This window comes from Pogona vitticeps, chromosome 4, assembly GCF_051106095.1.
Source record: "Pogona vitticeps strain Pit_001003342236 chromosome 4, PviZW2.1, whole genome shotgun sequence".
NCBI classification, from domain to species: domain Eukaryota; kingdom Metazoa; phylum Chordata; class Lepidosauria; order Squamata; family Agamidae; genus Pogona; species Pogona vitticeps.
The window spans coordinates 13626475-13642500 of record NC_135786.1 but is presented as its reverse complement, the minus strand read 5'-3'; the positions used below and the strand labels follow the sequence as shown (position 1 = coordinate 13642500).

The window sequence follows — 16026 nt, the reverse complement described above, 5'->3', positions numbered from 1 at the left end:
TTCTGGCCTCTACTCTTTTATGGTTCAAATTGAAGTCACTTTCTCATTTAAAGCTTCAGACTACAGTATTATATTTTTCAAAACCCTTTAATACAAAAATAACAGAGAAAGGTATATAACTGTACAAGAATAGAGAACTTCAAAAGTCTGAAGAGCAATTTTGCAAAATGTATCATAATTCACACATTGGAATAATTCCAAAAACAGATTTTTACTGCAATGCTGCAGTTGAACCACTGTGTCATGAAGGTCCTAAGGGGATATGACCACCTTCCCTTTCTCATCTGTTACTCTTTTTCCTTACTTTCAAGTAATACATGCAGAAATTATCTTATCTCTTATCATATATGGTTTAAAACTAGGTTAATTTAAGATTTCTATCACAGGATGATATCATCCAGATTGCATGATGTCACAACCAGTTTCCTGTGAAGGAGAACTTGACCGGTCGGACAGAGAGTAATTGGAAGTCTGAGCACCCCTATGCAGCTGGGTTGAGTCCTGGATGACCTCAGCTGGTACAACAAACTTCTTCTTACAAGTCTGCCCTAAAAGATACTTGCTCAACCTTAGGAAAGATCAGTAGGAAGTTACGCATGAGTTTTGTAGTCCTAAGATCTACTTAGCCCAGTAAGGTAGGACTCAGTAGCTTAATGTGGCCTTGCTTCCCCCTCAGGATATAGCTATGATAGCTTCACTGTTCAAGAGACCAAAAGATTTTATAATTATTATTTTTAATGAAAAAAATATAGATTTACAGAATAAAGTCAGTTTGCTGCAAAAGCATAGCAAATTAGTGATTTCAAGGCTTGTTACAAAATACAAATAAACCAATTTTAATTACAATAGCTCTAAAAATCTCTGAAAATCACTAAAAGCTTCCTTAGGGTAGGCAAAAGGCTTAAAGACCCCCTTTGTTTCTTCCTTTACTCCCTACATTTTCCCCAGTCCTTCACCTGCACAGAGCAGCAGGCAAAAAGACCTAGAAAAATCTATGCTGGAAAAAGATAGAACAAAAATGTAGAACAAAAGAAGGATCTCTGCATATAGTAAAAGTTCCTTTTCAATCTTCTTGGAACCCCCTTCTCCTCCGTCTCTCAAGCTGTCATCCAATCATGGCCTAAGGTTAGAGAAGCAATCCCCTCCTTCTCTTCTCATGAGAAACAGGTGTCGTTTTTCTCAGTCCATCGCCTCTATGCCACAACAAGTGTCTGGTCTTCCTACCTTGTATTGGCTTGTCCTGGCCTAAAAGAAAAACATTCCCACAGCCCTCTGGAACTACACTCTCCATATACAAAATCATTTCTACATAGAACCAATATGGAATCCATTTTACATTGTTCACAACTACATATCCCATCTTCGGCACATGATTTAAACCACATAATCTGACCCATGACACATGGTGTAAATGTACACCGACAGGAATTCAGCCATTACTTTGCATAATACAGAGCTGTTTTTAATATAGTTGCTGCTGTTACTGCTGAGATTCCTCGATTGGGTATCAAATTTCTCTTTGGGTTTCTACACTGTCTATTTCTCTCACACACAAGATATTGGTGGTTATTATCGAAGGCTTGTGGCGTCACGAAAGTCTGACATCAGAAGAGCTGAGACTTTAGTAGGCTTTGGCCTTCAGAACTCTGGAATGCTGTCGATCCAGGAACTCAATCCGAAATACATCTTTATTTGTTAAGTGAGTTGCGTCTGCATGCACATGCCTCCTTAGAGATTGGTTCATGCCAGTTCATCTGTTGGCCCAACAGGTGTTCTGCGGTTCTTAGCCCCACCTCCTCCAATGGGCATCCACTCAGAGGCAGTACCTCAGCTTCCCTGCCCTGCCTCCACTGGGTTAGGGCTCAGAAACATGGAACACCAGTTGGACCAATGGATGAACCGACACGAACCGCCAAACCAGGGTCCATGCCCTTCTCGAATCCTAGTTTATGAATATTTATGCACAGGGTCATAACGTCCACAGGGGAAGGCAACGTGGTGGTGCTGCAGGTTAAACCGCAGAAGCCTCTGTGCTGCAGGGTCAGAAGACCAGCAGTCGTCAGATCGAATCCACGCCACAGAGTGAGCTCCTGTTGCTTGTCCCAGCTCCTGCCAACCTAGCCATTCGAAAGCATGCAAATGCAAGTACTGTAGATAAATAGGTACCACCATGGTGGGAAGGTCACAGCGTTCCGTGTCTAGTCACGCTGGCCACGTGACCACGGAAACTGTCTTCGGACAAAAACGGCAGTTCTACGGCTTGGAAACGGGGGATGATCACTGCCCCCTCGAGTCGGACACGACTGGACTAAATGTGGAAATGGAGGGATGTCTCTGAGAACCCTAATCAGTGAGAAGTGTGAATAATAATCTCCTTTATAGTGCTCACAGGATTTTGTTGACAATGGCAACAAAGAGGCCCCAGGTCTAATTAATTAAGATGCGGAGTTGAGAAAGGAGATAAGGATATCTGCACAATGTCTTAGACATATCACAGTTACTGTTACTTCCCCTCTACATTGCACCTTGTGGTCATTTACAGAGGGAGATTCGTTTCTTATTCTGGTCACAAGGTGGCACTGCATTCATTGAGCTCTAGGTGAGAAAACTTTAAATAGAATTTCAGAACACGTGGTGCGGTGGGCACAAGATTGGTCTGACCTGATAGGAAACCTCTAGCAGGCTTTCATTTAGTTTAGTTTCAGAAATAATAAGAGTTTTTAAAATGGATGCCATAACCACATTATGTTATAACAGTGACAACAGTAACAAAAGCAACAATGATATAAGCAGTTTTGGTATAAAAATGCACAGACATATCAATAATTTTGCAAATCGACTGCTGGATAGCTCAGTGGTTTAAGTATCTGGTTATGGATCCAGAGGTTGGGAGTGTGATTCCTCACTGTGTCTCCTAGGCAGAGGATGGATTTGATCCACTGGATTGCTGCCAGCCCTGCAGTTCTAGGATTATTACTGTTATTGTTATAAGTTTATTTATTTGAAACAAATTAAAATAGACATCATTTCCTCTTTTACCTCTGCAATATCCCTTTGTTGGCTTCCTGTTTCTTTCTCAATAATCTAGAGATGAAGATGTTTCAGGTTTAGGGGCCAAATTTTCCATTCTTGAAAGTTCTGCTGCTGTAGCAGGTGATGGTGGATGCAGAGATGAAGATGAGGATGATTGTCATTTTGCTATTTCACTGTAGTTGATAGCCCCTTTTTGGGGCCAAGGTAAAGGTAAAAGGTAAAGGTTCCCCTTGACAATATTGTCCAGTTGTGTCCGACTCTAGGGGGCAGTGCTCATCTCCGTTTCCAACGCATAGAGCTAGCGTTGGTCTGCAGCACGTGACCAGCATGACTAGACGCGGTGGTACCTATTTATACCAAGGTGGTACCTAGTTATCTACTAGCATTTTTGCATTTTGCATGCTTTCGAGCTGCTAGGTTGGCGGGAGCTGGGACAAGCGACGGGGGCTCACTCCGTCATGTGGATTCGATCTTACGACTGCAGGTCTTCTGTTCTTGCAGCACAGAGGCTTCAGCGGTTTAACCCACAGCACCACCATGTCCCCTTCAGCGCCACCGCGTCCCCAAATTCTTTGCTTTGCAAGGAGAATGGTTCACAAGTATATGTTGTTGGCTGGGAATGTCTCCCTCTCTGTTCCACCAGTCGACAAGTCCCACCAGTTCAACCCCACAAGCCCTTCTTCCATTACACCACTGGTGTATTCCCTTTTGTCCTCCTTGGGTACTCTTCATCCAGCCATTTGCTGCCCTCAGATGAAAGTCCTCATGTCCTGCCCAGGGAAGATTCCTGGTACAATCTATCTTTTGCACTTCTGATTCACAAAAGAACTGGATTGAAGAAAGGATGTCCCTTTGCCTATTTTAGGAACAGCCTTTCTGACACGTCCGCGTTGTTTTTCAATATGTATTCCAGGTACGTTGCCAAGAAAATGCAAGAAAGAGCTGCTGGCAGTGAAATTGCGGAACAGGCCGAGCAAACAGGAGCTCGAAGATAGGAATATTTTCCCCAGAAGGACCGATGAAGAGAGACAGGAAATCCGGCAGCAAATTGAGATGAAACTATCCAAGTAAGTTTAGCTCAGAGAAAGAATGCTGATGGTAGAATATCCTGTTCCACACTTTGCCTTGGGGGGGACCCTGGTGTGTTGTCCAACTGTACTGTGTACCAAACATTCTCAGCAGTCATTGACCTGGTCTGCTTTCCATTGAGTTGAGTTGCCAAAGCTTCAATGGAAGTCCCCTTTGTTGGGTGGTAGGAAATCTAACTAGAGATGGGCAACAACTGATAGTTTGGTAGTTCATGCAGGTTCATCCTTTGGACAAACAAGTGTTTGGCAGTTCTCAGCCCCACCTCCTCAGGTGGATGCCCACTTAGAGGCAGAACCCCAGATTTCCTGCTCAGCCTCCTCTGGGCACTGCATCTGAGTTGGTGCCCACTGGAGGAGTCACGGCTAGGAAGACCTGTTTGTCCAAAGGATGAACCGCCATGAACTGCCAAACTGTCAACTTGTGTCCCCTCCAGCTTTTTCTAGCTCTTCTTTTCTAGAAATATACCCAAACAGCCAGGCTGCTCCAGACCCCGAATTGTATTTCTATGCAAATCGTAAGCTAACACAGCCTCGCCAAAATCAACCAGTTGACCAGGGTACATTGGGCCCTTAATTGGCCAGTTTGGATTTTCTTCTCTGGAAGCTGCCCAGGTTCCCCAGAGGTATAGTACTGGTTGTAAAAAAGATTTCTCTTGTCTTTGACCAAATAACCAAGGGACAATGTCAGCCAAGAAGCTACATCAAGATGGCTCAAGTTTGTTGGTGGGGGTGGGGAAGGGGATGAAAGTTGGATGAGCTTGTGTGAAAGGGGGTGAGAAATTCAAAAAATGTGGGTAGCAAAGCTAGGGGAGAATGAAGCTGTACTCAAGCAATTAAAAACCAGGTGTTAATGAAGAACAGCCAGCAAGAATCAAAATGTGTAGATCTCTGAAGCAAGTCTCAGATCTTTTCTGCAACTACAGTGCTCAGTTTTAGTGCTTCTTTGGTGTTTTAATGTTACCCTTGGTTCCATTCCTGACATGAGGTCTTGTGACAACTCAGAGGGGCATAACATCCCCATATGTCTGTGATTTTCTTTAGCTTCTTCATATATTTTCTAAAGTGGTAAATCCAGCTCTATGGAAGTCTTGACTAGTTGGTTAACTACTGTCGTGGTGGCCATAGGCCTCTTGGTTCAGACAGGAATGACTAAGCCCTGTTTTGTGATCCTAGGTGCTATTACTGGGTTCTCAGACTTTTTTTCTTTCTCAGACTGGAATGGGAGCATCTGTGGTGATGTGTGTGTGTGTGTGTGTGTGTGTGTGTGTGTGTGCATGTATACATGTCTGTGAGTTAGGAGGCTAAAAGTTCAACAAAGGTAGGAAACGTGGTCAGCCAAGGAAGCAGAATATTATAAGGGTCAGTTGAAGGCAAAAAGGGCTGAATTTGGGAAACAAAAACTTATTGGGAAAGGTAGACAAGAAAGTAGACCCCTGGTGGTTGGAAACTGAGAAAGATAAGTTTTTTTCAAAGAAGACAGAGGCAAAAACAGCAACAAAGGAGTGGATGAGGAAGGAAAGAGAGATGGAGTTCTAGTGGGGAAAAAAGATGGAGAAAGGATGAAAGGGAATCGAACCAGAACAGCAATGCAGACACAGCCTATTTAGGTTAGCTGGATTGGTGCATGCAGGCACTTAGTATCATCTTATGTGGTGATTATTTAAGCCTGCTCCCATTGGAAAGCATTTTGCTTGAGATAATTGTCCAGTGTTGTTAATCTCTATCTTTTATATGTGGTTGTTTTACATTCATACACAGCATTGGGTAAGCAGTGTATGTGTGTGTGTGTGTGTGACCCTAAGAACTGTGTGGGTGTTCCTGACATGTGCGTGTTCCAGAAACCTGATTCTACACAAAAAGTTCTTGAAAGCAGATCCTGCAAAGATGCTGTGAGAGCTTATTCTCCATCTGTTTCATGCTGTTTTGAAGTGGTGGAGAGGGGAGTTTTATTGAATTTAAGCATATTTACTGTCACCATGACCTAGGAACTCTTGGGTAGAAGAAAATGTGGGTCAGAACAGAGAGAAGCTGTGATGGAGATAATTACAGGCAAATACATTGAAGCAAGCATGGACCAAACTCTTCCCAGAATGACTTGAGGCAGTCTTTTGCCTCAAATGCTTTGAACCTATGCTCAGATGAGTGAAAAAGAAAACCTGTAATTGCATTTGTTCTCAGTGACCAGTGTCCACTGAGTTCTGCAACTGGTAGGAAGTTTATCTATAATTAAGAATACTTTCCTTGGCATGAACAAAATTTCAAGTTCTCACTGAATGGCTGTGAACCTGGTCTCAACCAAGAAAAGCAACACGTTGCATCTAAACTTGTCTTCTCGCCATCTGTAAGACTGTCTGCTGCACTGATCTAATTTTAACTCACTTCTCCTTTCTTTAGTATGCTCACACTTGGTTATAAATAAACAAAGAGAAGCTTTGTCTTCTGTGTACTAACATGGAGTGAGTGGAGGGTGAGATCTTCCCTGGCTCAGTTTGGAAATGACTTCAAAAGAGTTCAGGTTCGGCGTGAATGAACTAATTTAACCATTGTTCTATTTTGAGGCAATGCTGATGCCTGTTACGTTTTGGTGATGTCACTGGGAACAAAATGGGGCTTGGAAATTTCTCTGGTCCCAAAGCCTCCCAACGTCTCATCTCTTTCTCATTTTAAGGCTTCTGTTGTAGCCCACCTTTGCACGATCTGTTATCAGAAGAGACTACGAGCCCAGATATTTCTTTGTTGCCCTTCCGACAGCCTGGGGAATATCATTCCCGGTGAGTCCTTGCTTAAACTGTTAAGCTGGGAAGCATGGGGAAATATTTTTGGGCTCTTTGGCCGTGTTCTGAAGGCTGTTCTTCCTGACATTTCGCCAGTCTCTGTGGCCAGCATCTTTAGAGGACAGAGCATGGGCAGAGTTCCTACTCCAGTCCTCTGAAAATGCCGGCCACAGAGACTGGCAAAACGTTAGGAAGAACAACCTTCAGAACACGGGGCCAAAGAGCCCGAAAAACCCACAACAACCATCAGATCCCAGCTGTGAAAGCCTTCGAGAATACATGGGGAAATACTACTTCTTGTGGTTTGTCAATGACAATGGGCAATGTCCTGACTTAAAGAAAGAGTCTTCTGCTGCTTGCACCATTCATGACGGGTGGAGAAAGAAAGATAGCATTTGTAAAGCTCCTATAATTTGGACTGTTCTTTATGAGGTTTCAGGTGTTGTTAGTAAAGAAAAGGTGCAACAGATGCCCACCTCTAGAGGGGCTCTCTAGAACAGCCATTCTTAACCTCTTTTTTTTTGCCATGGCCATAAACAGAATATGAAAGAAACATACAGGCATGGGAAAAAGAAAACACACCCTCTGAATTCTATGGTTTTACGTATCAGTACGTGGTGCTGTGGGCTAAACCGCAGAAGCCTGTGCTTCAGAAGACCTGCAGTCGTAAGATTGAATCCATGCAACGGAGTGAGCTCCTGTCACTTTGTCCCAGCTCCTCGCCAACCTAGCAGTTCAAAAGCATGTAAATGCGAGTAGATAAATAGGTACCATCTCAGTGGGAAGGTAAAACAGTCTTCCCTAGTCACGCTGGCCACGTGACAACGGAAAACTGTCTTCGGACAGGCACTGGCTCTACGGCTTGAAAAGCGGGATGAGCGCCACCCCTAAAGTTAGACACGACTGGACAGAAAATGTCAAGGGGAACCTTTATCTTACATAATAAAAAAAAATCTTCTGGTCCTTAGCAGGTCTGAAAATTAGGTAAATACAACCTCAGATGAACAACAACAACACATGACCTATTACATCCTGCCATGATTTATTTAACAAAAATAAAGCCAGAATGAAGAAGCCATGTGTGAAAATAAAGCCAAATTGGAAAAGCAGTGTGTGAAAAACGAAGTACACTTGATGATTCAATAGCTCATAGAATCACCTTTAGCAGCTATAACTTTAAGTAATTGTTTTCTGTATGACTTTATCAGTATCTCATATCATTGTGGAGGAAGTTTGGCCCACTCTTCTTTACAATGTTGCTTCCGTTCATTGAGGGTTTCCAGACATTTGTTTATGCACAGCTCTCTTAGCCTCAGCATTTTACGTGGGTTGGGGTCTGGACTTTGACTGGCCATTGCAACACCTAGATGCTTTTCTTTTTCAGCCATACTGTTGTAGATTTGCTGGTGCGTTTGAGATCATTGTCCTGTTGCATGACCCAGTTTCAGCCAATCTTTAGCTGTTGGACAAATGGTCTCACATTTGACTATACTGTAGTTTACTTTGGTATACAGAGGAGTTCATGGTCAGCTCAGTGACTGCAAGGTGCCCAGGTCTTGTGGCTTCAAAAAAAAGTCCAAATCGTTCACCCCTGTGCTTGACAGCTGATATGAAGCTGATACATTACGTTTGGTTTTTGCCAAACATGGCACTGTGCATTATGGCCAAACATATCCACTTTTTGGACCACTCTTCTTTACTCTGTCTGTCCAAAAGACATTGTTCCAGAAGTCTTGTGGTTTGTCCAGATGCAACTTTACAAACCAAGCCATGCTGCCATTTTTTTTAGAGAGAAGAAGCTTTCTCCTTACAATGCTTCCAAACAAATCATACTCGCTCAGTTTTTTTTCCGGTTATACTGTCATGAACTTTACACTTAAGATGCTAGTTGAGGATCTGAGATGTAATTTCTGGTTTGTTTGTTTTTTCATTTTCCCTGAGCATTGCACAGTTTGATTTTGGGTGAGTTTGCTTGCACATCCACTCCTGGGAAGACTGGCAACTGTCTTGAATGTTTTCCACTTGTGAATAATCTTTTTCACTGTAGAATGATAGACTTCAAATTGTTTGGAAATGGCCCTTATAACTGGGCACAGTACACTAGATGTGTTCTAACCAGTGCTGAATAGAAGGGAACTAGTACCTCGCAGGATTTGTAGACTATACTTCTGTTAGTGCATCCTAAAGTTGCACAACAAACTTTTCAAGGTGCTTTGTGAAGAATTGTTTCCAGACTGTGCCCCCCTTCAAATGTGTCAGGGCTTCCCAGGGAGCCATATATCCGAGGTTGAGAATGAATGCCTAGAGCAGTGGTCCCCAACCTTGGGCCTCCAGATATTCTTGGACTACAACTCCCAGAAGCCTTCACACCACCTCTGCTGGCCAGGATTTCTGGGATTTGAAGTCCAAGATCATCTGGAGGCCCAAGGCTGGAGACCACTACTCTAGAGCAGTGGTCCCCAACCTTTGGCCTCCAGATGTTCTTGGACTGCAACTCCCAGAAGCCTTCTCCACCACCTCTGCTGGCCAGGATTTCTGGGAGTTGAAGTCCAGGAACATCTGGAGGCCCAAGGTTGAGGACCACTGCTCTAGAGAACATGACTGCACTGTGTGGTGTCAAGAAACCCTGGTGAAGGAGGAGGAGGAGGAGGAGTTAGGCCAGGAGGAAGGATGTGGCTAGGTGGGCAGAGCCCCTAAGTGGAATGAGTGATAGGATACGAAGTGCTTGAGGGGTACAAGAGGCAGATAATTTGCTGACGGAGCCATTTGCCATTCAGCCTTGGTCAGTAACTGCCTTGTCGCGTTCAGCGATGTGCAAGGCATAAGAGAAGAGATAGAAGAAATACAACTTAGCCACAACGCTTCTCCTGGAGCAAGGTGAGAGGGAGGGGAAGAAGAACTAATTTTGCGATCTTCTTTATTTATTTTTTTAAAAAACTCTGTTTTCAAGCAAGCACTACTGCCAGACACTTTCCAGCGATGAAGAAGGTGCCACCGTGACAGGCCATAGTAAGGCAGTTATAATTTAATTTTCATTAATATCATTAGTTGATTGGAGAAGTAAGCTACTTTTAGTTTCTGTCATTCAGTTTGTGGCACAAACGACCTTTTAGTTCTTTGGCAAGTGATGAGCCACTCAGCTTTTGGCCTCTGATTTGAACAGAAGCAGACTTTTTTTAAAAAAAAATCACCAATTTGTCTGACAGCGAAAGGATTTCCACTCTTGGTCTTCCTGTGTGCAGCACGTAATGTTTGCTCCAGATTTGAAGGCTAGAGTCAATTTTTATTTTATACATTATTCATTTCACATTGGGTTTCATTAATTATTTCAGCATTTTGAGTGTGTATGTGTGTGTTTCTCCTTCTTCTGACAAGTCTAATATAGCATTGCTGCTCTAGCAGTTTAGAATTCATTATAATCATGCAATTCTGAGGCATGAGATCATCCAGACTCCTTGAATGACATTCTGAAATACCTTTTTTCCAGGTTAGTTTCCCTCTATCATGGATCTGCTGCCACCCCCGTTTTGAGAGTACATGATACACCCTTAAAATGAGGAGGACTACACGGTCCATGTCCCCCTATCATTTCTGGTGCCTACTCAAGTGGAAAGTGACAGTTTGAAGTGGAGAACTTTTGCCATCATGGAAGTTCTGTATTCATTCATTCATTCATTCATTCATTCATTCAAAATATTTTTTACCCCATCTTTAAGAAGGACCTAGGCTTGCATCATTAAAAGACAATACTGAAACCTAAAAATAGTAAGTATACAAATACAAAAAAAATGATCAAATACCACACTAAAAGGTGGTTTTAAAAAAATGAGCAACACCAAAAATTAATTCAAAGAAGTAAGGTACAACAATCCATTTAAAACCCCTCTCAGACAGCCAGTCAATAAGGGAAAGCTTGCCTGAACAGAAGGGTCTTCACCTGCTTGCAGAAGGACAGCAAAGATGGGGCCAGCCTGTATTCAGGCTACAACCTGGATTTGTCTGTGTTCAAGATCACATGGAGAGCTTCCATGGATACAAGAGGCTTTCTGGTTGCACCCTTGCACTGAGGGTGACTGCAAATGGTGATTGGAATGCAAAATAGAGTTCTTTTAATTCTGAGGTAGCACCACCTAATGGCACTCTCCCCTCCCTGTCCATGCTTTTTTAAAAAATCAGGTAGGGGTAATCTTATCAAATCCTGATACAAAGGATGAAATGTTGGCCTCTCTGCTTCTATGTACAGAAACCAGCTGGATGGCCAAATGAATCAACTGCTGATGTGGTCACATCCCCCACTGCTCCGGAAAGCAGCAGGCTAGCTGAGCATGTTATGTGGCACACAGTTCTGTTCCAATGCTGTGGCACCCCCTTCCTCAGTTTCTGTTGCCTGAAGCAACCTGAAGCTCACTGTTTCTAATGGTAGGGACATGCTTGGTATTTGAACTCTCTGTGCATTATACGTGTCTTTAGACATGCAGTTCTGTCCAGAGAGCGTATGGTTAGTGTGACATTTTAAAAAAATTCTGTTTCGCTGTTTTGTATTTGTTTCAAATGCACGTAGAGCAAGTCCAAGAGGACTGGCTAATTGTTAGAGGCCCAAGGTTGAGGACCACTGCTCTAGAGAACATGACTGCACTGTGTGGTGTCAAGAAACCCTGGTGAAGGAGGAGGAGGAGGAGGAGTTAGGCCAGGAGGAAGGATGTGGCTAGGTGGGCAGAGCCCCTAAGTGGAATGAGTGATAGGATACGAAGTGCTTGAGGGGTACAAGAGGCAGATAATTTGCTGACGGAGCCATTTGCCATTCAGCCTTGGTCAGTAACTGCCTTGTCGCGTTCAGCGATGTGCAAGGCATAAGAGAAGAGATAGAAGAAATACAACTTAGCCACAACGCTTCTCCTGGAGCAAGGTGAGAGGGAGGGGAAGAAGAACTGATTTTGCCATCTTCTTTATTTTTTTAAAAAACTCTGTTTTCAAGCAAGCACTACTGCCAGACACTTTCCAGCGATGAAGAAGGTGCCACCGTGACAGGCCATAGTAAGGCAGTTATAATTTAATTTTCATTAATATCATTAGTTGATTGGAGAAGTAAGCTACTTTTAGTTTCTGTCATTCAGTTTGTGGCACAAACGACCTTTTAGTTCTTTGGCAAGTGATGAGCCACTCAGCTTTTGGCCTCTGATTTGAACAGAAGCAGACTTTTTAAAAAAAAAATCACCAATTTGTCTGACAGCGAAAGGATTTCCACTCTTGGTCTTCCTGTGTGCAGCACGTAATGTTTGCTCCAGATTTGAAGGCTAGAGTCAATTTTTATTTTATACATTATTCATTTCACATTGGGTTTCATTAATTATTTCAGCATTTTGAGTGTGTATGTGTGTGTTTCTCCTTCTTCTGACAAGTCTAATATAGCATTGCTGCTCTAGCAGTTTAGAATTCATTATAATCATGCAATTCTGAGGCATGAGATCATCCAGACTCCTTGAATGACATTCTGAAATACCTTTTTTCCAGGTTAGTTTCCCTCTATCATGGATCTGCTGCCACCCCCGTTTTGAGAGTACATGATACACCCTTAAAATGAGGAGGACTACACGGTCCATGTCCCCCTATCATTTCTGGTGCCTACTCAAGTGGAAAGTGACAGTTTGAAGTGGAGAACTTTTGCCATCATGGAAGTTCTGTATTCATTCATTCATTCATTCATTCATTCATTCATTCATTCATTCATTCATTCATTCATTCATTCAAAATATTTTACCCCATCTTTAAGAAGGACCCAGGCTTGCATCATTAAAAGACAATACTGAAAGCTAATAATACAAATACAAAAAAATGATCAAATACCACACTAAAAGGTGGTTTTAAAAAAATGAGCAACACCAAAAATTAATTCAAAGAAGTAAGGTACAACAATCCATTTAAAACCCCTCTCAGACAGCCAGTCAATAAGGGAAAGCTTGCCTGAACAGAAGGGTCTTCACCTGCTTGCAGAAGGACAGCAAAGATGGGGCCAGCCTGTATTCAGGCTACAACCCGGATTTGTCTGTGTTCAAGATCACATGGAGAGCTTCCATGGATACAAGAGGCTTTCTGGTTTGCACCCTTGCACTGAGGGTGACTGCAAATGGTGATTGGAATGCAAAATAGAGTTCTTTTAGTTCTGAGGTAGCACCACCTAATGGCACTCTCCCCTCCCTGTCCATGCTTTTTTTAAAAATCAGGTAGGGGTAATCTTATCAAATCCTGATACAAAGGATGAAATGTTGGCCTCTCTCCTTCTATGTACAGAAACCAGCTGGATGGCTAAATGAATCTACTGCTGATGTGGTCACATCCCCCACTGCTCCGGAAAGCAGCAGGCTAGCTGAGCATGTTATGTGGCACACAGTTCTGTTCCAATGCTGTGGCACCCCCTTCCTCAGTTTCTGTTGCCTGAAGCAACCTGAAGCTCACTGTTTCTAATGGTAGGGACATGCTTGGTATTTGAACTCTCTGTGCATTATACGTGTCTTTAGACATGCAGTTCTGTCCAGAGAGCGTATCGTTAGTGTGACATTTTTAAAATTCTGTTTCGCTGTTTTGTATTTGTTTCAAATGCACGTAGAGCAAGTCCAAAAGGACTGGCTAATTGTTAGAGGCAAAGAACCCACTGAGTGCTTCACATCCTTAAATTTAGCAGCAGTTACTTAGTTTGGGGAAATTCAAATAATCTGTTCAAAAATATGCTTTTTTTGCACAAAATTGGGCTGTTTAACACCTAAGTTGTCTCTCAGTCCTTTTGAACCTATAGATACCGTGAGCTTGTCATAGGTGCTTTATAGGATGATGGCTTGATGAAAGTGTCAACCCAGTGTGCGGCAGCAGTGAGAAAAGCCAATTCCATGCTAGGGATCATTCAAAAGGGGACTGAAAATAAAACATCCAACATTATAATGCCGTTGTACAAAACGACGGTAAGGCTGCACCTGGAGTATTGTGTACAGTTCTGGTCGCCGCACCTCAAAAAAGACATAGTGGAACTGTAAAAGGTGAAGAAGAGAACAGCTAAAATGATGACTGGGCTGAGGCACCTCCCTTATGAGGAGAGGCTACAGCGTTTGGGTTTAGTCTAGAGCAAAGGTGCCTGAGGGGGGACATGATTGAATGTATAAAATTACGCAGGGGGTAAATAAAGTGGATCGAGGGAAGCTGTTTCCCCTCTCACACAGTACCAGAACCAGGGACAGCCATTCAAAATTGAGTGTTGGGAGAGTGAGAATAGACCAAAGAAAACATTTCTTTACCTAGCATGCTATTAGTCTGTGGAATTCCTTGCCACAGGATGTGGTGATGGCATCTGGCCTAGATGCCTTTAAAAGGGGATTGGACAGATTCCTGGAGGAAAAGTCCATCGCAGGTGACAAGCCATGATAGGGATATATAATCTCCAGGCTTAAAAGGAATGTCCCTCCAAATGCCAGATGCAGGGGAGGGGTATCAGGAGACAGGTATCTAGTTGTCTCGTGTGCTCCCAGAGGCATCTGATGGGGCCACTGTGAGATACAGGAAGCTGGACTAGACGGGCTCTCGGCCTGATCCAGCAGGGCTCTTCTTATGTTCTTATGACAGCTCCCTGTGACCATGATGGTTGGAGGGGAGGGCTGGGAGCTGTAGTCTAAGAATGCATTCTTCCAGACTTAATCACCTTTCTCACTGAACTTCATTCACTCATAGGCTGCTGTGATGAAACTCACGTGACAATGAAGTGTGCTGCTTATGGTATATACGGCCCCATAGAGCTTAAAATGTGCTCTGGGCTGTTTACAGTTTAATTATGCAGGCCTCACACACACACACACACACCGCAAGTTGGGTACTCAAATTTCCATTCTCAGAAGGATGTACGGCTGAGTCACCCTTGAATTCAAGTTGTGAATAGAGTCTTGACTGCAGTACTCCAGTGTAACCATTCGGGCCAGTTAGGGCTTCTGATATGAGATAATATATGGAAATCAAGTGGAGTAGTGGGATCATATTTTTGGCATCAGCAATTCAGATTTTTCCTTGCATACACATGCATGCCTAGCACGTCATGTGTAGCTATACCTTAACAGACTTGCTGCTGCATGGTTCATTTTCAGCCACTAAAGATGTCCTGTATTTAGAGAAGTCCTGCAAATCATTTAAAGAAAGCGTATGCCAAGCATAGGGGGCTCAGCTGTGTAGCTCACTCTATACTAGATGAAAGAAAAAGTCATCCAGAAAAACACAACCAATCTGCTCATTAAATCACAAGGCTAAATTTGGGTAAATCTGCAAACATGAATATTTTAGCTGTGACTTGGGGAGTGGGGGGGATGAACCATGCCTCCTACGCACTGTTTGTCTGCTAGAATTGTTGAAGACTAATTGAGGAAGCAATGCAAAAATCCAGCCTTCCTTCCAGATTATCAGATATTGAAAACATGGATCATCTCTCAGTATATTTCTTTCATGGATCCATGGTTCTAAATAACTTCTTGAGTAATTCCCTTTCCTTTTCTTTTGGAGCAGGGATGGGCGGTGTATGTCCACTGAGTTGTAAGCATGCCCAGAGACCTAAATGTGCCCTCCCTCACTTCTGGGTCCCTTCAGACCCTCACCCTCATTTAGAAACCTTTTACAAAGAAGTTCAAACAGTCCTCTTGTGTTGTATAGGTGGTGTGTGGGAACAATCTTGCCATGTTGGGCCCTACCTATGCAGCCCTGGGGGCCTTCACAGCACCCATTTGTTTTTTTGCCGGTAAGGGTATGAGCATTACAGTTTGAACATTAAGACGACAAAAATCATGACAACAGAAGAAAAATGAATGCAACTTTAATTTGGAGAATGAAAAAATAGAAATTGTTACAGATTTTCAAGAGCTTGGTTCAGTCATCGTTATGAATGGAGACTAAGCTGAAAAATCAGAAAAGGCTGAGATTTAAAAGAGTAGCCATGAAGAAATTAGCAAAATACAGTGGTGCCCCGCAAGACGATGTTAATTCGTTCTGTGAAAATCGCTGTTTTGCGAAAACATCATCTTGCGAAATGCGGTTCCCCATTGGAATGCATTGAAATCTGTTTAATGCATTCCAGTGGGGACAAATCGTCGTTGTTTTGCAAAAATTGC

The 16026-nt window shown here is 43.0% G+C and overlaps 1 protein-coding gene across 24 annotated transcripts in view; it reads left to right on the top strand.

Annotated features, from left to right (window-relative positions):
- The window catches only part of PHACTR3 (phosphatase and actin regulator 3), a 262718-nt gene that overhangs the window by 169722 nt on the left and 76970 nt on the right, over positions 1 to 16026 (top strand). For all 24 annotated transcript variants that reach the window (XM_078392129.1, XM_078392144.1, XM_078392141.1 and 21 more), the window contains one exon: positions 3947 to 4100. In XM_078392129.1, the coding sequence (XP_078248255.1) occupies positions 3947 to 4100 (154 nt within the window). The remainder of the gene's footprint in view (positions 1 to 3946; positions 4101 to 16026) is intronic.